This window comes from Leucoraja erinacea, unplaced genomic scaffold, assembly GCF_028641065.1.
Source record: "Leucoraja erinacea ecotype New England unplaced genomic scaffold, Leri_hhj_1 Leri_110S, whole genome shotgun sequence".
In the NCBI taxonomy this organism is placed as follows: domain Eukaryota; kingdom Metazoa; phylum Chordata; class Chondrichthyes; order Rajiformes; family Rajidae; genus Leucoraja; species Leucoraja erinaceus.
Genome location: NW_026575352.1, coordinates 185,573 through 209,519, shown reverse-complemented (window position 1 = coordinate 209,519; position 23,947 = coordinate 185,573). Strand labels below are relative to the sequence as shown.

The 23,947-nt window shown below is 48.5% G+C and overlaps 1 protein-coding gene across 2 annotated transcripts in view; it reads right to left on the bottom strand.

Annotated features, from left to right (window-relative positions):
* Positions 1–1,267: 1,267 nt before the first annotated feature.
* LOC129715312 (ubiquitin-conjugating enzyme E2 Q1) overlaps positions 1,268–23,947 on the bottom strand; it is a 50,972-nt gene continuing 28,292 nt past the window's right edge. Inside the window, exons 5-13 of one of the 2 annotated variants that reach the window (XM_055665179.1) lie at positions 23,524–23,664; positions 21,457–21,541; positions 19,503–19,563; positions 15,853–15,943; positions 13,160–13,218; positions 10,790–10,838; positions 8,313–8,417; positions 4,213–4,279; positions 1,268–1,600 (exon numbers count right to left, since the gene is read on the bottom strand). In XM_055665179.1, coding sequence (XP_055521154.1) covers positions 1,569–1,600; positions 4,213–4,279; positions 8,313–8,417; positions 10,790–10,838; positions 13,160–13,218; positions 15,853–15,943; positions 19,503–19,563; positions 21,457–21,541; positions 23,524–23,664 — 690 coding nt within the window. In that variant the 3' untranslated portion in view covers positions 1,268–1,568. The remainder of the gene's footprint in view (positions 1,601–4,212; positions 4,280–8,312; positions 8,418–10,789; positions 10,839–13,159; positions 13,219–15,852; positions 15,944–19,502; positions 19,564–21,456; positions 21,542–23,523; positions 23,665–23,947) is intronic. The other variant, XM_055665180.1, reaches the window with a different exon arrangement.

The window sequence follows — 23,947 nt, the reverse complement described above, 5'->3', positions numbered from 1 at the left end:
CCCCTGATCCCTTTAGCCACAAGGGCCACATCTAACTCCCTCCTAAATATAGCCAATGAACTGTGTGGCCTCAACTACCTTCTGTGGCAGAGAATTCCACAGATTCACCACTCTCTGTGTGAAAAATGATTTCTCATCTCGGGTCTAAAAGACTTCCCTCTTGTCCTTAAACTGTGACCCCTCGTTCTGGATTTCCCCAACATCGTGAATAATCTTCCTGCATCTAGCCTGCTTGTCCAATCCCTCTTAAACCCTTAAGAAACAGAGTCTGATTAGACTAGGTAGACAAAAGTGCTGGAGGAACTCAGCGGGTGCAGCAGCATCTATGGAGCGAAGGAAATAGGCAACGTTTCGTGCCGAAACGTTGCCTTCGCTCCATAGATGCTGCTGCACCCGCTGAGTTCCTCCAGCACTTCTGCCTACCTTCGATTTTCCAGCATCTGCAGTTCCTTCTTAAAAACTGATTAGACTGGGATCTGATTTTAAACTTCTGTGGAGTAAGACTGTTTTTGTTTCTCTCTCTCTCTCTCTACATGCGCACACACACACACAACAACAAAAAGCCCCACATCCTGAAATTTTCCCAGTCAGATGACAACTGAAGCAAGCATTGAGCGGAGGGGACAAAGCAGCCGATACTTCAAGAATAAAGTTATGAATGGATAAACACAAGCATTTTGTATCGGCCCTTGGTATTCCAGAGTACTAGGCGGGGGAGGGGCACAGACGTGGCACACGTCTGACACACGGGCGGAGTGGGGGGGGGGGGAGGAGAGGGATGAATTGGCAAGGAGGGGGGCAGACATTCACGAGCCCGTCCGTCAGCAGAGACCAAGAGTCCACTCACCATGTAGAGTTGCCCCGAACAACCGCAGTCACACTATGCCCGCTCTGCTTCTCCACCGGGCAAGTCTACTCCCTGGATGTCGAGACATCTCCAACAAGGCACAAGGCGAGGATAGATAGACGCAGAGACCATTGCAAATTCCCCGCCACCACCCCCCCCCCCCCCACACACACATCACAAAGGAGCCCCCAGGGTCAGGCAGGAAAACAAAAAGCTGCAGTCATTAATAAACTGTAATGATTGTTTCAGAAAGATACACATCTTCACAAAACCAGCATACATTTTAAACAACAACAACAACAAAAATAGAAAAAAGGTGCGTGTGAAGAAGAAAAAATACATTAAAGGTCCACATTGATGCCTAGTGAGAGGGAAGTGGGTATGGGGGAAGAGGGGCAAAAATGAAACAAAAACTAGATGTAAAATTGATCGAATCTATTCAAAATCCAGTTTACATGAAGTGGATTTGAGAGTCTGCAGGAGCAGGACGCCGAGAACAGGGTCTGGCAACAGACAAGGAGTTTGCAGTATTTGTCCGTGAGTGTACAGATGTATACTTGTATATACAGGTTTTTATTTTATAGTGAGTATATGATCCAAGGGTCCGATTGAAGCCCATCCGTCTCACAGGGGAAGAGGCAGCTACTGATAAAATGGAGTTTTTTTCCCCAACTGGTGCAGCTTAATTGGTCCTGAAGCACACACAGGGCAGCCGGCCGGGTTAACCATCCTCCTTGGGTGGGGTATACCAACCTGCGGGCACAAAGAAATCAAACGTCAACAATGGCTGCCTCTACAACTAAAGAGCCTGTCCCACTTTCATCATCATCATCCTATATTGGGGTGGGAGATTGCAACCTTCACCTGTTTCGACGAATGCAATCAACCCGGCGTGCACAATCAAATAAGATCAAATAGAACAAGTTGTCCTACAACTTTAGGCTGTGCAAGAAGAAGATCATCCTATATTGTCATCTCGCACAGTGCAAAATGAGAAGACGTTTGTTTCCCAGGGAATACTGGAGCATCGCACATAAAACTTAAACATCTCACGCATAAATACAAACGATTTTTAAAAATCCAGCTCCTGATAAAAAACAGTACGAATAGTTTAAAGAAAAGTGCTGGTAAAAAAAGCAACATTAAAATACAAGTGAAACACAGTCATAAAATGTCCAGGGCAGTGGCCTGAGCCAGTGTTATTACTCAGTGCCAGTTATTAAATTGTCAGTGCAAAAGCAGCAGAATCAGGTGGTTCTCGACCTCTGCTGAGTTTGCCCTCGACTCATACTCGCAGCATGGTCGTCACGAGGTCTTAGGCAGGTTGTGATGCTGGTCGTAGGTACTCGTGGCATCGAGTAGGTCGGGGCGTGAAAAATGTCCACGAGTGAAAAAAGGTCGTGAAAGTGGGACAGGCTGCAAGTAAAGGGCCTGTCCCACTATGGAGACCTTATTGGCGAGTTTAGGAGACTCAGCTCGCCACAAGCTGGCAACATGGTCGCAGCTGGTTTGCGGTGAGTCTCCTTCACGGTTGAGAGTAGTTCCCGCGTAGTGGTCACTGCTCGCGGCCTCGGTATGGTGGCGGAATTTTTTTCAACATGTTGAAAAATGTTCCGCGCCCAAAAATTGGCCGGCGTGGAGAAAATCTATACATTTGTAGTCGTAGGTTTAGTCAAAGTAGGTCGCAGTAGGTTGGCATGTTATCGAAGGTAGTCATAGATAGGGTTAGTATATTCGCCTTTGCTCATTTCAATCAATCAATCAATATTTATTACATGTCATATGAACCTCAGTGAGGCTCAAACGAAACTCCGTTTCCACAGCCATACAGACAAAGACAATTTCCTACAGACATACACACAATTCAATTTACAGAAACATCCATCACAGTGAACCCACTGTGATGGAAGGCAAAGTCTTTTCTCTCCCCTGTTCTCATTTCTCTCCCGATGTCCAAGCCCCCAGGCGGGCGATGATAAGTCCCACGGCCATTTTTAGGCCGCGCGGGGCGATGTACGGCCCCACTCCTGGTCTAAATGTCACAAAGGTGGACGCTGGAATGTCCCACGGCCATGAAGCCGCGCCGGGCGATGTGCTGCCCCGCTCCAGGTCATTCCAACCCCGCTACACGGGCTAGAGAAGTTGCGTTGCGGGAGCTCCGGCAGCGGTCTCTCCATTTCAATGGCTCGTTGATAGTCGAAGCTGGTCTTCTACATAGTCGAAGGACGACAACTTTTCAGCGATTCAACAAGACCAGGCCAGTCTCCTAAACTCGCCAATAAGGTCGTCATAGTGGGACAGGCCTTTAAGAATTTAATTGTTCTATGATAAGATATGATAGAATTATATTTATCCCAGGAGGGAAATTTTTAAGAAAGAACTACAGATGCTGGAAACATCGAAGGTAGACAGAAATGCTGGAGAAACTCAGCGGGTGAAGCAGCATCTATGGAGAGAAGGAATGGGCGACGTTTTGGGTCGAGATCCTTCTTCAGTCACAGTGTAACCAGCAGCTGTAGTTCCTTAATAACCCAGAGATGCTGCCTGACCCGCTGAGTTGCTACAGCACTCTGAAACGTCACCTATCCATGTTCTCCACAGATGCTGCCTGACCCGCTGAGTTACTCCAGCACTCTGTGAAACGTCACCTATCCATGTTCTCCCCAGATGCTGCCTGACCCGCTGAGTTACTCCAGCACTCTGTGAAATGTCACCCATCCATGTTCTCCACAGATGCTGCCTGACCCGCTGAGTTACTCCAGCACTCTGTGAAACGTCACCTATCCATGTTCTCCACAGATGCTGCCTGACCCGCTGAGTTACTCCAGCACTCTGTGAAACATCACCTATCCATGTTCTCCACAGATGCTGCCTGACCCGCTGAGTTACTCCAGCACTCTGTGAAACGTCACCTATCCATGTTCTCCACAGATGCTGCCTGACCCGCTGAGTTACTCCAGCACTCTGTGAAACGTCACCTATCCATGTTCTCCACAGATGCTGCCTGACCCGCTGAGTTACTCCAGCACTCTGTGAAACGTCACCTATCCATGTTCTCCACAGATGCTGCCTGACCCGCTGAGTTACTCCAGCACTCTGTGAAACGTCACCTATCCATGTTCTCCACAGATGCTGCCTGACCCGCTGAGTTACTCCAGCACTCTGTGAAACGTCACCTATCCATGTTCTCCACAGATGCTGCCTGACCCGCTGAGTTACTCCAGCTTTTTGCGTCTATCTTCAGTTTCAAATCAGCACCTGCAGTTCCTTCCGACACAAAAGGCCAGAGTCACCACCCGCAAAGCTTAAAGGTGATAAGCCTAACACGTGGTTGGGGTTTAGCCTGCTCTGTTTGCAGTTCTTACCATTTTTCTCATGAATCTGGACCAGCGATTTATAGGACTGCTGGGCTCTGCTCAAACTGTACTGTGACTGAAAGGAGGAAAAGACTGGTTAGAAAAGAGCCCAGTGTATTCCTGTAGAATCTCCCAGCCTCACTGGACATTCCCACACGCTAGCTAGAGAAACAGCAGCTCATATTTCACTTGGGCAGTTTACAACCCAGCAGTATGAATATTAATTCTCCCCTTTCAAGTAAACCGCTGCATTCCCTCTCTGTCCCATCCTGATACTCTTGCTAATTTCACCGTTTCAAGAGAGAGTTACATTTAGCTCTTAGGGCTAAAGGAATCAAGGGATATGGGGAGAAAACATTCCCTCTCTGTCCCATCTGATTCTCTTGCTAATTTCACCGTTTCAAGAGAGAGTTACATTTAGCTCTTCGGGCTAAAGGAATCAAGGGATATGGAGAGAAAGCAGGAACGGAGGTACTGATTGCGGATGATCGGCCATGGTCGGTGCTGGCCAGAAGGGCCGAATGACCTACTCCTGCACCTATTGTCTATGTTTGTATCCTTTCATTATCAGCCCGCCTCCAGCCAACAATGAACCATTGTGGGCCCCACCTTTCCTAAGTCATCGATGCAGGCTCTGCTTTGTCTGGTCCTTTCTCACACCTCCACCCCTCCCCGGCTCTCTGCCTGAAGAAGGGTCTCGACCCATTCCTTCCCTCCAGAGACGCTACCTGACCCTGACGCTGAGTTACTCCGGCACTTTGTATCTATCAAGGCCTATGGTATGTTATGCTGGTCCTCACCGGCCAAGTCATAGAGTATAATAGAGTCGGGAAGTCGTGTTGCAGTTTTATAGAAGATTGAGGGGGGGATCTGATAGAAACTTACAAAATTCCTAAGGGGTTGGACAGGCTAGATGCAGGAAGATTGTTCCCGATGTTGGGGAAGTCCAGAACAAGGGGTCACAGTTTAAGGATGAGGGGGAAAATCATTTAGGACCGAGATTAGAGGGTTTTTTTTCACACAGAGAGTGGTAAATCCGTGGAATTCTCTGCCACAGAAAGTAGTTGAGGCCACAGTTCATTGGTTATATTTAAGAGGGAGTTGGATGTGGCCCTTGTGGCTAAAGGGATCGGGGGTATGGAGAGAAGGCAGGTACAGGATACTGAGTTGGATGATCAGCCATGATCATATTGAATGGTGGTGCAGGCTCGAAGGGCCGAATGGCCTCTACTACTGCACCTATTTTCTATGTTTCTATAGGATGTTGGTTACTCCACACGGGGAGTTCTGGCCGTCCCGTTGCAGGAGAGACATGGAGGGCTTGTACACTCTGGAGTTTAGAAGGATGAGAGGGATTCCTCATTGAAACATATAAAATTGTTAAGGGCTTGGACACGCTAGAGGCAGGAAATATGTTCCCGATGTTGGGGGAGTCCAGAACCAGGGGCCACACACAGTTTAAGAATAAGGGGTCGGCCATTTAGAACGGAGACGAGGAAGCACTTTTTCTCACAGAGAGCGGTGAGTCTGTGGAATTCTCTGCCTCAGAGGGCGGTGGAGGCCGGTTCTCTGGATACTTTCAAGAGAGAGCTAGATAGGGCTCTTAAAAATAGCGGAGTCAGGAGATATGGGGAGAAGGCAGGAACGGGGTACTGATTGGGGATGATCAGCCATGATCACATTGAATGGCGGTGCTGGCTCGAAGGGCCTACTCCTGCACCTATTGTCTAGGGGTGGAGGCAGATACGATCGTGGCATTTGAGGCTCTTGGTTGGGCATGTGTGCAAGTGCAGGGGAGAGAAGGATATGGCTTGTGTACAGGGGACGGAGATTAGTTTAACATAGCATCATGTTATTGATTTGGGACGATCAGCCATGATCACAATGAATGGCGGTGCAGGCTCGAAGGGCCGAATGGCCTCCTCCTGCACCTATTGTCTATGTTTGGCATAGACATTGTGGATGGATGGGCCTGTTCTTGTGCTGTACTGCTCTATGTTCCACAACACCAGGGAGATCTGTGAGGCAGCAGCGGGTAGAGCTGCTGCCTCACAGCGCCAGAGACCCGGCTTCGATGCTGACCACGGGTGCTGTCTGTACGGAGTTTGCACGTTCTCTCCCCGTGACCTGCGTGGGTTTTCTACGGCTTCCTCCCACACTCCAAAGACCTGCACGTTTGTAATTGACTTTGGTAAAATTGTCGGGGATTGTTGGCCGGCACGGACTCGGTGGGCCGAAGGGCCTGTTTCCGTGTTGCATCTCTAAACTAAATTGAACTAAATTCACCCACACATCTTCAATAATTCATCAGAGGGCACGTTCTATCTACTGCCTCATCCAATAACACATTATTGCATTAATAAGTTATCATTAAGCATTCATTGGTTAGAGCGTCGAGGAAAAGTCATCATTCACGTCTCATTTGCCTTGGACTGAGCTATTTAAGAAACAATCAAGTTGCAAGGTGTTGTGTAGATCAGAGCAATCTAGGCACGCAGTTAAGACTCAAAATGCCGGAGTAGCTCAGCGGGACAGGCAGTATCTCCCGAGAGAAGGAATGGGCGACGTTTCGGGTCGAGACCCTTCTTCAGACTGATGGCAGGGGAGGGGGCGGGAGAGATAGAATGCAGGCGGAGACAGTAAGACTGGTGGGAGAACTGCGAAGGGGGGGGGGGGGGGGGGGGGGGGGTGGTGGGGGGATGGTGAGAGAAAGAGAGATTTGCGGGGGGATGGTGGGAGAGGTTAAGGCGGACTGAGAGAGAGATTTGCACTTGGCCTCACTCGACAGTGGAGGAGCCTGCCCAGGAACATGCATTTCACGCGTTGTCTCTGTACTGTACACTGACAATGACAATATAAATTGAATCTGAATCTGAGGACTGAAAGGTCAGATTGGGAATGGGAGGGAGGGGGAGTTGAAGTGCTGGGCCACCGTGAGATCAGGTAGGTTAAGGCGGACTGAGCGGAGGTGTTCAGCGAAACGATCGCCGAGCCTGCGCCAGCTACATAGTTCACGTCACGCGTGGCCCAAAAGCACTTTAGCTTTCGTCAGTCAGAGTACTGAGTATAGATGTGAGGAGGTCAAAAAGGACAAAGGACACCATACGGTGTAGTGAAATTTGTCTTGTTATACAAGATATTGGTGAGGCCACATTTAGGATCGTGTGTTGAGTTTTGGAAGGATGTTGTCAAGCTAGAAAGGGTGCGGAGAAGATTTACGAGGATGTTGCCAGGCCTGAACTAGAAGGAGAAGTTGAGCAGGCTGGGTCTCTATTCCCTGGAGCGCAAGGCGATGAGGGGCAATCTTATACAGGTGTACACAGTCGTGATAAAGAATAGATTGGGTAGATGCCCAGAGTCTGTAGCTCAGAGTTGGGGAAAGAGAGATCCAGAGAACATAAGTTTAAGATTTGTTTAAGAAAGCACTGCAGATGCTGGAAAATCGAAGGGAGACAAAAATGCTGGAGAAACTCAGCGGGTGAGGCAGCATCTATGGAGCGAAGGAAATAGGTGACGTTTCGGGTCGAGACCCTTCTTCACAAAAATGCTGGAGGAACTCAGCGGCTGAGGCAGCATCTATGGAGCGAAGGAAATAGGTGACGTTTCGGGTCGAGACCCTTCTTCACAAAAATGCTGGAGAAACTCGGCGGGTGAGGCAGCATCTATGGAGCGAAGGAAATAGGTGACGTTTCGGGTCACGGACCCTTCTTCACAAAAATGCTGGAGAAACTCAGCGGCTGAGGCAGCATCTATGGAGCGAAGGAAATAGGTGACGTTTCGGGTCAGAGTCTGAAGAAGGGTCTCGTTTCTATGTCACTCATTTCTCTCATCCTCTCCATAGATGCTGCCTCACCCGCTGAGTTTCTCCAGCACTTTTCTCTACCTAAGTGTAAGGTTTAAAAGTGTTTTTGTTTGATGGAGGGTGGAGGGTGTCAGAGGACGTAGGTGAGGCAGGTAGGTAGGTAGGTGGGACTAGACAGTTCTATTCTACACATCCTGCAACATCCACAGGCAATAGACAGCCGTAGCTTGCAGATGACTTTCCCTTCTCAGCTCCACAAGTATTAACAACAATGGAAGATGTAAGGTAAAAAAGTTGTCATGCGTACCTCCCTTACCTTATTGGCCCCAAACTGGATCCTGGCCTTCCCTTTCACCAGCGTTGCACTGATTTGCATGATAACAGACTCGATAGAGTAGGCGCTGCTCCAGCCCTGGGGACAAGGTGCAACGTTTAATGTCGGCGAACAATCTACCAGGGTAGACAATAGAGACTAGGTGCAGGAGCAGGCCATTCGGCCCTTCGAGCCAGCACCGCCATTCACTGTGATTATCTGAATGGTGGCCGATTAGGAAAGGGGGAGATGCAACGAGACCTGGGTGTCATGGTACACCAGTCATTAAAAGTAGGCATGCAGGTGCAGCAGGCAGTGAAGAAAGCCAATGGTATGTTAGCATTCATAGCAAAAGGATTTGAGTATAGGAGCAGGGAGGTTCTGTTCTACTGCAGGTTACACAAAAAAGCTGGAGAAACTCAGCGGGTGCAGCAGCATCTATGGAGCGAAGGAAATAGGCAACGTTTCGGGCCGAAACCCTTCTTCAGACCCTCTGTTCTACTGCAGTTGTACAGGGTCTTGGTGAGACCACACCTGGAATATTGCGTACAGTTTTGGTCTCCTAATCTGAGGAAAGACATTCTTGCCATAGAGGGAGTACAGAGAAGGTTCACCAGACTGATTCCTGGGATGTCAGGACTTTCATATGAAGAAAGACTGGATAGACTCGGCTTGTACTCGCTAGAATTTAGAAGATTGACGGGGGATCTTATAGAAACTTACAAAATTCTTAAGGGGTTGGACAGGCTAGATGCAGGAAGATTGTTCCTGATGTTGGGGAAGTCCAGAACAAGGGGTCACCGTTTAAGGATAAGGGGGAAATCTTTTAGGACCGAGATGAGGAAAACATTTTTCACACAGAGTGGTGAATTCTGGAATTCTCTGCCACAGAAGGTAGTTGAGGCCACAGTTCAGTGGCTATAGTTAAGAGGGAGTTAGATGTGGCCCTTGTGGCTAAAAGGATCAGGGGGTATGGAGAGAAGGCAGGTACAGGATACTGAGTTGGATGATCAGCCATGATCATATTGAATGGCGGTGCAGGCTTGAAGGGCCGAATGGCCTCTACTCCTGCACCTATTTTCTATGTTTCTATCCCCAATCAGTACACCGTTCATGCCTTCTCCCCATATCCCCTGAATCCACTACCCCCTAGAGCCCTATCTAGCTCTCTCAGCATATGACAGCCCTGCCAACCGGGGAATTAACCTGGTGAACCTACGCTGGGCTCCCTCAATAGCAAGAATTAGGGGACCAAAACTGCACACATCCAGGAGTCCTTCCTCAAATTAGGGGACCAAAACTGCACACAATACTCCAGGTGTGGTCTCACTAGGGCTCTGTATAACTGCAGGAGGACCTCTTTGCTCCTGTATCCGATTCCTCTTGTTATAAAGGCCAACATGCCATTCGCTTTCTTCACTGCCTGCTGTACCTGTATGTTGCCAGGACTAGAGGCCTTGAGCTACATGGAGATGAGAAGCAGGTTGGAACCAGGGGCCACACACACAGTTTAAGAATAAGGGGTCGGCCATTAAATGACAAAGACGAGGAAACACTTCTTCACACAGAGAGTTGTGAGTCTGTGGAATTCTCTGCCTCAGAGGGCGGTGGAGGCCGGTTCTCTGGATACTTTCAAGAGAGAGCTAGATAGGGCTCTTAAAGATAGTGGAGTCAGGGTATATGGGGAGAAAGCAGGAACGGGTACTGATTGGGGATGATCAGCCATGATCACAGTGAATGGCGGTGCTGGCTCGAAGGGCCGAATGGCCTACCTCTGCACCTATCTTGTCTATTTTGTACACCTCTATAAGATCACCCCTCATTCTACTAGTGTAGTTGGGGCATGTTGGTCAGTGTGGACAAGTTGGGCTGAACTTTGGTTTGGTTTAGTTTAGAGATACAGCACGGAAACAGGCCCTTCGGCCCACCGGGTCCGTGCTGAACAGCAATCCGCGCACATTAACACTATATCCTACACACAATTCTAGGGGACAATTTTTGCATTTACCAAGCCAATTAACCTACAAACCTGTACGCCTTTGGAGTGTGGGAGGAAACCGAAGATCTCGGAGAAAATCCACGGGGAGAACGTGGACAAACTCCGTACAGACAGCGCCCGTGGTCGGGATGGAACCCGGGTCTCCGGCGCTGTGAGGCAGCAGCTCTACCCGCTGCGCCTCAGTGTGTCTGCCGTGTAGTTGGGGCATGTTGGTCAGTGTGGGCGGAACTGTTAAGACTGTAATGCCCCCTGTCCCACTTAGGAAACCTGAACGGAAACCTCTGGAGACTTTGCGCCCCCACCCAAGGTTTCCGTGCGGTCCCCGGAGTTTTTTTTGTCAGTCTCCCTACCTGCAACCTCCGGCAACCACCTGCAACCTCCGGGAACCGCAAGGGAGACCTTGGGTGGGGCGCAAAGTCTCCAGAGGTTTCCGCGCGAGGTTTACTCACTGGTAAGCTGACAGCCCACTCACCTGTTTCGTGAGCAGTTCCATGCAAATGGCTCCCCCTCCAAGGACGTAGCTGCAGATTTAAACAAAAGTTGTTAGATATTGTGGAGAGGAATCTCCGTTCGGGAGACAAAGCAGCAACTTATCGGTAGATAAAAAAAGCTGGAGAAACTCAGCGGGTGAGGCGGCATCTATGGAGCGAAAGAATAGGTGACGTTTCAGGTCGAGACCCGAAGGGTCTCGTCCCGAAACCATATAACAATTACAGCACGGAAACAGGCCATCTCGACCCTTCTAGTCCATGCCGAACACATAATCTCCCCTAGTCCCATATACCTGCGCTCAGACCATAACCCTCCATTCCCTTCCCATCCATATAACTATCCAATTTATTTTTAAATGATAAAAACAAACCTGCCTCCACCACCTTCACTGGAAGCTCATTCCACACAGCCCCACTCTCTGAGTAAAGAAGTTCCCCCTCATGTTACCCCTAAACTTCAGTCCCTTAATTCTCATGTCATGTCCCCTTGTTTGAATCTTCCCTACTCTCAGTGGGAAAAGCTTTTCCACGTCAACTCTGTCTATCCCTCTCATCATTTTAAAAACCTCTTATCAAGTCCCCCCTTAACCTTCTGCGCTCCAAAGAATAAAGCCCTAACTTGTTCAACCTTTCTCTGTAACTTAGTTGCTGAAACCCAGGCAACATTCTAGTAAATCTCCTCTGCACTCTCTCTATTTTGTTGACATCCTTCCTATAATTAGGCGACCACAATTGTACACCATACTCCAGAATTGGCCTCACTAATGTCACCTATTCCTTCGAAAGAAGGGTCTCGACCCGAAACGTCACCCATTCCTTCGCTCCATAGATGCTGCCTCACCCGCTGAGTTTCTCTAGCATTTTTATCTACCTTCGATTTTTCCAGCATCTGCAGTTCCTTCTTAAACAAGCAGTAACTTAGTGATCGCTTGACCAAACACTTAAGTGTGTTTTAGCTAAAAAAACGAACAGCAACTCCCCTTCCAAGTTCTTTTTTTTTTCCCTTCTGTTCCATTTTGTTGTTACAATTCTGCCGCTTGCCAGATTTAAGGAAGCTAATGGAATTTTGGCCTTCATAACAAGACGATTTCAGTATAGGAGTAGAGAGGTTCTTCTGCAGTTGTACAGGGCTCTGGTGAGACCACATCTGGAGTATTGTGTACAGTTTTGCTCTCCTAATTTGAGGAAGGACATCCTTGCGATTGAGGCAGTGCAGCGTAGGTTCACGAGATTGATCCCTGGGATGGCGGGACTGTCATATGAGGAAAGATTGAAAAGACTAAGCTTGTATTCACTGGAGTTTAGAAGGATGAGGGGAAGATCTTATAGAAACATTATAAAAGGACTGGACAAGCTAGATGCTTGTCAACAAAATAGAGAGAGTACAGAGGAGATTTACTAGAATGTTGCCTGGGTTTCAGCAACTAAGTTACAGAGAAAGGTTGAACAAGTTAGGGCTTTATTCTTTGGAGCGCAGAAGGTTAAGGGGGGACTTGATAAGAGGTTTTTAAAATGATGAGAGGGATAGACAGAGTTGACGTGGAAAAGCTTTTCCCACTGAGAGTAGGGAAGATTCAAACAAGGGGACATGACTTGAGAATTAAGGGACTGAAGTTTAGGGGTAACATGAGGGGGAACTTCTTTACTCAGAGAGTGGTAGCTGTGTGGAATGAGCTTCCAGTGAAGGTGGTGGAGGCAGGTTCGTTTTTGTCATTTAAAAATAAATTGGATAGTTATATGGATGGGAAGGGAATGGAGGGTTATGGTCTGAGCGCAGGTATATGGGACTAGGGGAGATTATGTGTTCGGCACGGACTAGAAGGGTCGAGATGGCCTGTTTCCGTGCTGTAATTGTTATATGGTTATGCAGGAAAAATGTTCCCAATGTTGGGCGAGTCCAGAACCAGGGGCCACACACACAGTCTTATAATAAAGAGGAGGCCATTTAAGACTGAGGTGAGAAAAAACTTTTTCACTCAGAGAGTTGTGAATTTGTGGAATTCCCTGCCACAGAGGGCAGTGGAGGCCAAGTCACTGGATGGATTTAAGAGAGAGTTGGATAGAGCTCTAGGGGCTGGTGGAATCCAGGGATATGGGGAGAAGGCAGGCACGGGTTATTGATTGGGGACGATCATCGATGATCACATTGAATGGCGGTGCTGGCTCGAAGGGCCGAATGGCCTCCTCCTGCACCTAGTGTCTATTGTCTAACCGAAGAGCGCCTCCCATTCCAAGTTTTTCTTTTGTTCTCTTCTGTTCTGCTTTAGTTTTTTAATTCCGCCACTTGCCAGATTTATTTCTCCACGGAATAAATGTTGCAATTGACAACATTTGAGGAAAATCGTACTCACCCTCCAGAGAGCACTGGAGACACGACTCGTACAAAGGGCGGGTCGAAAGGGAAATTGTCCTGCGGGGAAAGAACGAGAGATGTGTTAGCGTTTGCGTCCACTCTGTGCAGATCATTTCCAAGTCAAGTCAAGTCAAGTCAAGTTTATTTGTCACATACACATACGAGATGTGCAGTGAAATGAAAGTGGCAATGCTCGCGGACGTTTGTGCAAAAGACAAACAACAAAACAACCAAACAAATTATAAACACAATCATAACACACATATTCTTTTACATAATAAATAATGGAAGGAAAAACGTTCAGTAGAGTTAGTCCCTGGTGAGATAGGCGTTTACAGTCCGAATTGCCTCTGGGAAGAAACTCCTTCTCAACCTCTCCGTTCTCACCGCATGGCAACGGAGGCGTTTGCCTGACCGTAGCAGCTGGAACAGTCCGTTGCAGGGGTGGAAGGGGTCTCTCATGATTTTGTTTGCTCTGGAGTTGCACCTCCTGTTGTATAGTTCCTGCAGGGGGGTGAGTGAAGTTCCCATAGTGCGTTTGTTCGGCCGAACGCACTACTCTCTGCAGAGCCTTCTTGTCCTTGGCAGAGCAATTCCCAAACCAGATGGTAATGTTCCCGGACAAGATGCTTTCCACCGCCGCTGCGTAGAAGCACTGGAGGATCCTCGGAGACACTCTGAATTTCCTCAATTGCCTGAGGTGGTAAAGGCGCTGCCTTGCCTTACTCACGAGTGCTGAGGCGTGTGATGCCCATGTCATATCCTCGGAGATGTGGACTCCCAGATATTTAAAACAGTTCACCCTATCCACAGGATCCCCATTTATACTCAATGGAGTGTACGTCCTCGGATGATGTTCCCTCCTAAAGTCCATGATCAGCTCCTTCGTTCAACAAGCCTAAGGGGCATCATGGTGGCGCAGCGGTAGAGTCGCAGCCTCACGGCGCCGGAGACCCGGGTTCCATCCCGACCACGGGCGCTCGGTCTGGTACGTTCTCCCCGTGACCCGCCCGGGCTTTCTCCGAGATCTTCGGTTTCCTCCCGCACTCCAAAGACGTGCAGGAACTGCAATGTCCCGCGTAAGCGAGGTACAGTGAAAAGCCGTGGTTGTGTTCTAGCCAGCCAGCGGAACAAATCATATACGATTACAATCGAGCCATTTACAGTGTACAGGGAATAATGTTTAGCGCAAGGTAAAGCCAGCAAAGTCCGATCAAAGGCAGACAAAAAATGCTGGAGAAACTCAGCGGGTGAGGCAGCATCGAATGGAGCAAAGGAATAGGTGACGTTTTGGGCTGAAACCCTAGAGGAGCCAGAGGGCTGAGGGAGAGCTGGGAAGGGGAGGAGACAGTAGGGGCTAGTTGAAATTGGAGAAGTCAATGTTCATGCTGCTGGGGTACAAACTAAAGATCCTATAGCGAGCAAGATAGTCCACTCGACGAAAAAGACGTCGTCGTCATGGGCAGAGTCGTGGGTAATTTTCGGCCCCATTTCCGTAACCGGCTTCCGTCTCCGCAACAAAGATCCCGTAGTGGAGCAAAGATACAGTGCAGAGAAGGAGTGCAGAGACGGTTCACCAGACTGATTCCTGGGATGTCAGGACAGTCTTATGAAGAAAGACTGGATAGACTTGGTTTATACTCTCTAGAATTTAGGAGATTGAGAGGGGATCTTATAGAAACTTACAAAATTCTTAAGGGGTTGGACAGGCTAGATGCAGGAAGATTGTTCCCGATGTTGGGGAAGTCCAGGACAAGGGGTCACAGCTTAAGGATAAGGGGGGAATCCTTTAAAACCGAGATGAGAAGAACTTTTTTCACACAGAGAGTGGTGAATCTCTGGAACTCTCTGCCACAGAGGGTAGTTGAGGCCAGTTCATTGGCTATATTTAAGAGGGAGTTAGATGTGGCCCTAAGGGCTAAAGGGATCAGGGGGTATGGAGAGAGGGCAGGTACAGGATATTGAGTTGGATGATCAGGCATGATCATATTGAATGGCGGTGCAGGCTCAAAGGGCCGAATGGCCTCTACTCCTGCACCTAATTTCTATGTTTCTATACTGGTGCGGAGACGGAAGCCGGTTACGGAAACATCCTCGTAAAAATAAAAGTTCTTTGGTAAAAATCTTCTCCACATTTTCAGAATTTTAATTTATTAACACAAACTGTTGCCCCGTAACGTTGATTACACTGCGAGTCGGGTCGGGTCCGGTTACAGAAATGGATGACAAATAGGCCCACGTTCCGCTCCGTTGCGTACTACACGTCAGCCCATTGAATTTAGCAGGGGTGGTCCATCTTGCTCCGCCATAGGATCTTTGGTAAGGGCTATCTGAAATTGGAGACGGCAATGTTTATGCCGCTGGGGTGCAGGCTGCCCAAGTGAAATACGAGGTGCTGCTCCTCCAATTACTGGTGGACTTCACTCTGGCCATGGAGGAGGCCCAGGACAGAAAGGACATCAGTCAGTGATGCTGGCAGTCGCCGAAAAAAAAAAAAAATGCCAAGTGGGACATCCCCAATCCCCTTTAGTGTGCGGGGATCGCTGGTCGGTCGGCACCAACTCAGCGGGCCGAAAGGCCTGGATCCAATAAATTAGACTAAAATGAAAAAGACTGGCGCAGGAAAGGGATGGTGGGATGGTGGCCCTCCCGACGACCCACAAACTCCGCTCCCCGATCGACGGTACTCACTTTAAAAGAGAAATTTAACAAAATGAAGTCAACGCCCTCTTTCTCTTTGAGGATTTGGAGGTCGTTGTGCAAAGCACTGTCCTGGTCGACCCTGGAAGTGAAACAGCGAGAATCAGTCACCAACAGCTGCATTTGTGTAGCGCCCTGTACAACAAAGCATGCTACTATTAAACAAAGGAATGGCAACCATCCTCTAGCAATACGGGATTATGTGGGAAAAGTCCCAACAAGCCTAAGGGGCGGCAGGGTGGAGCAGCGGGTAGAGCTGCTGCCTCACAGCGCCGGAGACCCGGGTTCCATATAACCATATAACAATTACAGCACGGAAACAGGCCATCTCGACCCTTCTAGTCCGTGCCGAACACATAATCTCCCCTAGTCCCATATACCTGCGCTCAGACCATAACCCTCCATTCCCTTCCCATCCATATAACTATCCAATTTATTTTTAAATGATAAAAACGAACCTGCCTCCACCACCTTCACTGGAAGCTCATTCCACACAGCCACCTGAGTAAAGAAGTTCCCCCTCATGTTACCCCTAAACTTCAGTCCCTTAATTCTCATGTCATGTCCCCTTGTTTGAATCTTCCCTACTCTCAGTGGGAAAAGCTTTTCCACGTCAACTCTGTCTATCCCTCTCATCATTTTAAAAACCTCTATCAAGTCCCCCCTTAACCTTCTGCGCTCCAAAGAATAAAGCCCTAACTTGTTCAACCTTTCTCTGTAACTTAGTTGCTGAAACCCAGGCAACATTCTAGTAAATCTCCTCTGTACTCTCTCTATTTTGTTGACATCGTTCCTATAATTAGGCGACCAAAATTGTACACCATACTCCAGAATTGGCCTCACCAATGCCTTGTACAATTTTAACATTACATCCCAACTTCTATACTCAATGCTCTGATTTATAAAGGCCAGCACACCAAAAGCTTTCTTTACCACCCTATCTACATGAGATTCCACTTTCAGGGAACTGTGCACAGTTATTCCCAGATCCCTCTGTTCACCTACATTCTTCAATTCCCTACCATTTACCATGTTCCATCCCGACCACTGGTGATTGTCTCTACGGTGTTTGCACGTTCTCCCCGTGAGTTTTCTCCGACATAGACAATAGACGGTGCAGGAGTAGGCCATTCGGTAAATTGGCTTGGTAAGTGTAAAAAATTAGGATGTAGTGTTAATGTGCGGGGGTCGCTGGTCAGCACGAACCCGGTGGGCCGAAGGGCCTGTTTACGTGCTGTATCTCTAAACTAAACCCAAAGTTCAGCCCAACTTGTCCACATTGACCAGCATGCCCCAAATACACCAGTAGAATGAGGGGAGATCTTATAGAGGTGTACAAAATAGATAATAGGTGCAGGAGTAGGCCATTTGGCCCTTCAGATTCAGATTCAATTTTAATTGTCATTGTCAGTGTACAGTACAGAGACAACGAAATGCACTAGACAACGAAATTAGACTTCGAGCCAACACCGCCATTCAATGGCCGATCATCCCCAATCAGTACCCCGTTCCTGCCTTCTCCCCATATCCCCTGACTCCGCTATCTTTAAGAGCCCTATCTAGCTCTCTCTTGAAAGCATCCAGCCTCCACCGCCCTCTGAGGCAGAGAATTCCAGACTCACAACTCTCTGTGAGAAAAAGTGTTTCCTCGTCTCCGTTCGAAATGGCCGACCCCTTATTCTTAAAATGTGTGTGGCCCCTGGTTCTAGACATCTTCGGTTTCCTCCCACTCTCCAAAGACGTGCAGGTTTGTAGATAGACGCAGCGTGCTGGAGGAGCTCAGCGGGTCAGAGAAGGAGTCTTACTGTCTCCGACTACATTCTATCAGTGTCCCACCCACTTCCCCTGACATCAGTCTGAAGAAGGGTCTTGACCCGAAACGTCGCCCATTCACGACTCTCTGGGTGAAAATAGTTTTTACTCACCTCAGTCTTAAATGGCCTTTCCTTTATTCTAAGACTGTGTGTGGCCCCTGGTTCTGGACTCGCCCAACATTTTTCCTGCATCTATCTTGTCCAGTCCTTTTTATAATTTTATGTTTCTCTAAGATCCCCCCCCTCATCTTTCTAAACTCCAGTGAATACAAGCCTAGTCTTTTCAATCTTTCCTCATATGACAGTCCCGCCATCCCAGGGGTCGATCTGGTGAACCTACGCTGCACTGCCTCAATCACAAGAATGTCCTTCCTCAAATTAGGAGACCAAAACTGGACACAATACTCCAGACGTGGTCTCACCAGAGCCCTGTACAACTGCAGAGGAAGAGGAGGGAGGAGGTGCAAAAGGGTCTACTCTACCATTCAATGCTGGCTGATGTCTGCCTCTTAATCCCATTCACCTGCCTTCTCCCCATAAGCCTTGATAGACACCCGTTCTAATCAAGAACTTGTCTGTCTATGCCTTAAAAAATATCCACTGACTTGGCCTCCACATCCCTCTGTGGCAATGAATTCCACAAATTAACTACCCACCGACTAACGAAGTTCCTCCTCACCTCATTATGATAAGAGCGCCCTTTAATTCTGAGGCTGTGACCACTGGTCCTAGACTCTCCCACCGAGAGAGTTGTGAATTTGTGGAATTCCCATCCACTGGTCCTAGACTCTCCCATCTTCAAATCCAGTGTTAAAACACATTTGTACTCCCTGGCTTTTGACCATGCCTGAGGCTTTGCTTCTGTTTGTGGTGTTTTTGATGTTTCTTTATTTTACATGTCTTTTCCCACTATTTCTTTTGATTGTTATTTTTGGTGTGTATTAACTTTTTTTGTCAATGATTAGTGATGTACAGCACTTTGTTGCAGCTATGTTTGTTTTTAAAGTGCTCTATAAATAAAATTATTATTATTATTATTAGTGGAAACATCCTCTCCACATCCACTCTATCCGGGCCTTTCACTATTCTGTAAGTTTCAATGAGGTTCTCCCCCCCCCCGCCCTCGTTCTTCTAAACTGCAGCGAGTACAGGTCCAGTGTCGTCAAACTCTCATCGTATGTTAACCCACTTGTTCCTGGGATGGTTCTTGCAAACCTCCTCTGGACCCTCTCCAGAGCCGGCAACATCCTTACTCAGATATATATATATAAAATTATAGAAGGACTGGACAAGCTAGATGCAGGAAAAATGTTCCCAGTGTTGGGCGAGTCCAGAACCAGGGGCCACACACAGTCTTAGAATAAAGGGGAGGTCATTTAAGACCGAGGTGAGAAAAAAACGTTTTCACTCAGAGAGTTGTAAATTTATGGAATTCCCATCCAGTGGAGGCCAAGTCACTGGATGGATTTAAGAGAGAGTTAGATAGAGCTCTAGGGGCTAGTGGAGTCAAGGGATATGGGGAGAAGGCAGGCACGGGTTATTGATTGGGGACGATCAGCCATGATCACAATGAACGGCGGTGCTGGCTCGAAGGGCCGAATGGCCTCCTCCTGCACCTATTTTCTATGTTTCTATATGGGAGTTCAAATTAGCCCATGTTGCTCCAAATGTGACCTGACCAGCGCCTTATAGAGAGAGGGTAGACAAAAATGCTGGAGAAACTCAGCGGGTGAGGCAGCATCTACGGAGCGAAGGAAATAGGCGACGTTTCGGGTCGAGACCCTCCTTGCACACAAACGGAAGGTCGGATCAGCGAGAGCCACTTACTTGAGGATCTTCACGTTCCAGTCGTATAAGCTGTCGTTGACGAGCTCGACTGCATAGTTTCCTAGTGGGGGGGGGGGGAAAGGATAAATAAATCAAATCAGCGCCCTGTACCAAAGGTCGTCAGAGCCCAGCGCAGACCTCCCACCGGCAACCGTCCACGCCCCAACTCCGATGTACAATTGACTGACAGCGCACTCTGCCGCACATCAAGAACGAACTGAATGAAGGGAACCCACAACTCGGTGTGCGAAGAGTTCCGTCTAGTTTAGAGATACAGCGTGGAAACAGGCCCTTCGGCCCACCAACTCGTACACTAACACTACCCTACACACACTAGGAACAACTTACAGTTTGCTAAAGCCAGCTAACCTACAAACCCGCACGCACGTCTTTGAGATTTGGGAGGAAACTCACGCAGGTCACGTGGAGAACATGCAAACTCCGTACAGACAGCACCCGAGGTCAGGATTGAACCCGGGTCTCTGGTGAATACAAGCCTAGTCTTTTCAATCTTTCCTCATATGACAGTCCCGCCATCCCAGGGATCAATCTCGTCGTGAACCTACGCTGCACTGCCCCAATCACAAGGATGTCCTCCCTCAAATTAGATTGTTGTTGGATATCAGACGAGGAAGAATGTTTGGGAGGTTAGGTGTCATTTCCGACGTACCGTATTTACGATTTACGATGGGTTTAATCAGAAGGTAAGCCCATCGTAAGTTTAGGAGCTCCATTAATCACATGGGGCAGCAGAGAGACGACACGCACACAGCAACACACACACGCGCACACAAGGCAACACACGGCAACACACAGAGCAACACACTTACACAGACACACACACGGCAACAGATACAGACAAACACACACACGCATGGCAACACACACACGGCAACACACACACGCGCACACAAGGCAACACACACACGGCAACATGCACACACACAGACACGACAATACACACACAGCAACACACTTACAGCAACATACTTCGAGGAACAGCTTCTTTCCGGCAGCTGTCACTCTACTCAACAACGTACCTCGGTGACTGCCAATCACCACCCCCCCCGGACACTTATTATTATTTTTTTTTTATTCAAATCGTTTGCTATGTCGCTCTTCAAGGGAGATGCTAAATGCATTTCGTTGTCTCTGTACTGTACACTGACAATGACAATTAAAATTGAATCTGAATCTGAATCTGACACAGACACACACACGGCAACACATGCACACACACAGACACGGCAACACACACAGCAACACACTTACACAGACACACACGGCAACAGATACAGACAAACACACACACACACGCATGGCAACACACACACACGGCAACACATGCACACACACACACGGCAACACATGCACACACACACGGCAACACATGCACACACACACGGCAACACATACACACACACGGCAACACATGCACACACACACACGGCAACACACACACACACACACGGCAACACACACACACACACACACGGCAACACATACACACACACACGGCAACACATGCACACACACACGGCAACACATACAGATACAAACACGCACACACGACAAAACACAAACGCACACGGCAACACACACAGATACAGACAAACACTCACACACACACAGATACAGACACACACACATGACATCACACACGGCAACACACACACACGGCAACACACACACACGGCCGGTTTCCATGCTGTCTCTGTACAAACTACAAATCTCTAAAGGTAAATGTAAATACAGCATGATTATAACTTGCATCGCCCCGTGGCTCGCCCTGGATGCTGAGTTAACAGCTTTGACACTGAAGCAGAGCAGCAGGGTACGCTTACACAGACCAGGGGTAACACAGAGACAAGAGACACACACACAGACAGACACAGGATGACAGTTCATACGATGGAACCAATCACTCAGACCTCAGGCTGCCAGTATGTCTTACCTGCTTTAAAACTCTCCGATCGGTAAATATCCCGGAGTTCTTTCATAAGTCGGTCGGTGGCCTGAACAGAACCCGACACCGCCCCCTGCAGAAACAAACGGGCAGAAGGTGAGCACCCGGGAGAGTAAGAGGCCATTTGGCCCCTCTAGCCTGCCGCAGCCATCCAACACCAGTCTGAAGACCAAAAACGTCACCCATTCCTTCTCTCCAGAGATGCTGCCAGTCCTGCTGAGTTCCTCCAGCGTTTTGTGTGTCTCTCCACCATCCATACCGGCCCGAACCCCCCCCCCCCCCCCCCCCCCCCCCCCCCCTGCGTCAGATCCCCAACACCGCGAAAACTATCCTCTACATCCAGCTTCAAAGCTCGTAAAATATTACCCACCAAAAACCTCCGGTGGCCAATGGCCAGCGTGCAGGGAGTGGAGGAGAAACTGAAAAATACTTTAGTTTAAGTTTAGACAATAGACAACAGGTGCAGGAGTAGAGGCCATTCGGCCCTTCGAGCCAGCACCGCCATTCAATGTGATCACGGCTGATCATCCACAATCAGTACCCCGTTCCTGCCTTCTCCCCTGACTCCGCTATCTTTAAGAGTCCTATCTAGCTCTCTCTTGAAAGAATTCTCTCCAGAGAACCGGCCTCCACCGCCCTCTGAGCCAGAGAATTCCACAGACTCACAACTCTCTGTGAGAAAAAGTGTTTCCTCGTCTCTGTTCTAAATGGCTTACCCCTTATTCTTAAACTGTGTGTGTGTGTGTGTGTGTGGGGCCCCTGGTTCTGGACTCCCCCAACATCGGGAACATGTTTCCTGCCTCTTGCGTGTCCAAACCCTTAACAATCTTATATGTTTCAATGAGATCCAGGACAAGGGGTCACAGCTTAAGGATAAAGGGGAAATCCTTTAAAACCGAGATGAGAAGAACTTTTTTCACGCAGAGAGTGGTGAATCTCTGGAACTCTCTGCCACAGAGGGTAGTTGAGGCCAGTTCATTGGCTATATTTAAGAGGGAGTTAGATGTAGCCCTTGTGGCTAAGGGGATCAGGGGGTATGGAGAGAAGGCAGGTATGGGATACTGAGTTGGATGATCAGCCATGATCATATTGAATGGCGGTGCAGGCTCGAAGGGCCGAATGGCCTACTCCTGCACCTAATTTCTATGTTTCTATGAGATGCCCTCTCATCCTTCTAAACTCCAGAGTGTACAAGCCCAGCATGTTTCCTGCCTCTTGCGTGTCCAAACCCTTAACAATCGTATATGTTTCAATGAGATGCCCTCTCATCCTTCTAAACTCCAGAGTGTACAAGCCCAGCATGTTTCCTGCCTCTTGCGTGTCCAAACCCTTAACAATCTTATATGTTTCAATGAGATGCCCTCTCATCCTTCTAAACTCCAGAGTGTACAAGCCCAGCATGTTTCCTGCCTCTTGCGTGTCCAAACCCTTAACCATCTCTTATATGTTTCAATGAGATGCCCTCTCATCCTTCTAAACTCCAGAGTGTACCTGTTCCTTCCTGTCCAATGGTCGGGAGGTTGGTCGGAGCGATGGTCTGGGCCAAAGATCCTATAGCGAGCAAGATAGACCACTCGACGAAAAAGATGTAGTACAGTCATGGGCAGATTCATGGGTAATCTTCAGCCCCATTTCAGTAACCGGCTTCCGTCTCCGCACCAAAGACCCCGTCGCAGCGGAGCAAAGATAACTAGTGCAGAGACGGAAACATCCTCGTAAAAAGTTCTTTGGTAAAAATCTTCTCCTCTGTGTCAGAATTATAATTTATGTTCCCCTGCAACGTTGATTACACTGCGAGTCGGGTCGGGTTGGGTTACTGAAATGGATGAAAAAAAGGCCCATTGCGTACTACACGTCAGCCCATTGCATTTAGCAGGAGTGGTCTATCTTGCTCCGCTATAGGATCTTTGGTCTGCGCTGTGTCTGCAATTGCGATGTCTCGGGTGGAGATGTCCACAAAGCTACGATGCATCCCCATAAAACATTGTCATGAACAAACCAGAGCGAGGGCTAACACAATAACCCGGGCTATCAGAGTCTCCTACAGACACGTACATTTAGATAATCTTGCCTCTGGTTCTTTTTAATTTTCTCCAATATCGCCAGGTTTTCCTTGCCGATCCCCTCGTCCTCAGACTTCTTGCCCTCCGCCGGCTCTTCCTCCTTCATTTCGTAATGGTCCAGGTCCTCGTTGTCCTGGGAGAGGAGAGAAAGAGCCACGTTGTAATGGGGCCTGCAAACCGTAACGGCCAGGTTCTGGGGCAGCTATATCTCCCAAAGCACCGCTGTTTAGTTTAAAATAGACCCACATCCCACCCTCAGCTTCTGGCACTCGAGAGAAAACAATCCAAGTCTGTCCAACCTCTCCCTGTGATCCAATAGACAATAGGTGCAGGAGCAGGCCATTCGGCCCTTCGAGCCAGCGCCGCCATTCAATGTGATTTAGTTGTCTCTGTAATGCATTTCGTTGTCTCTGTAC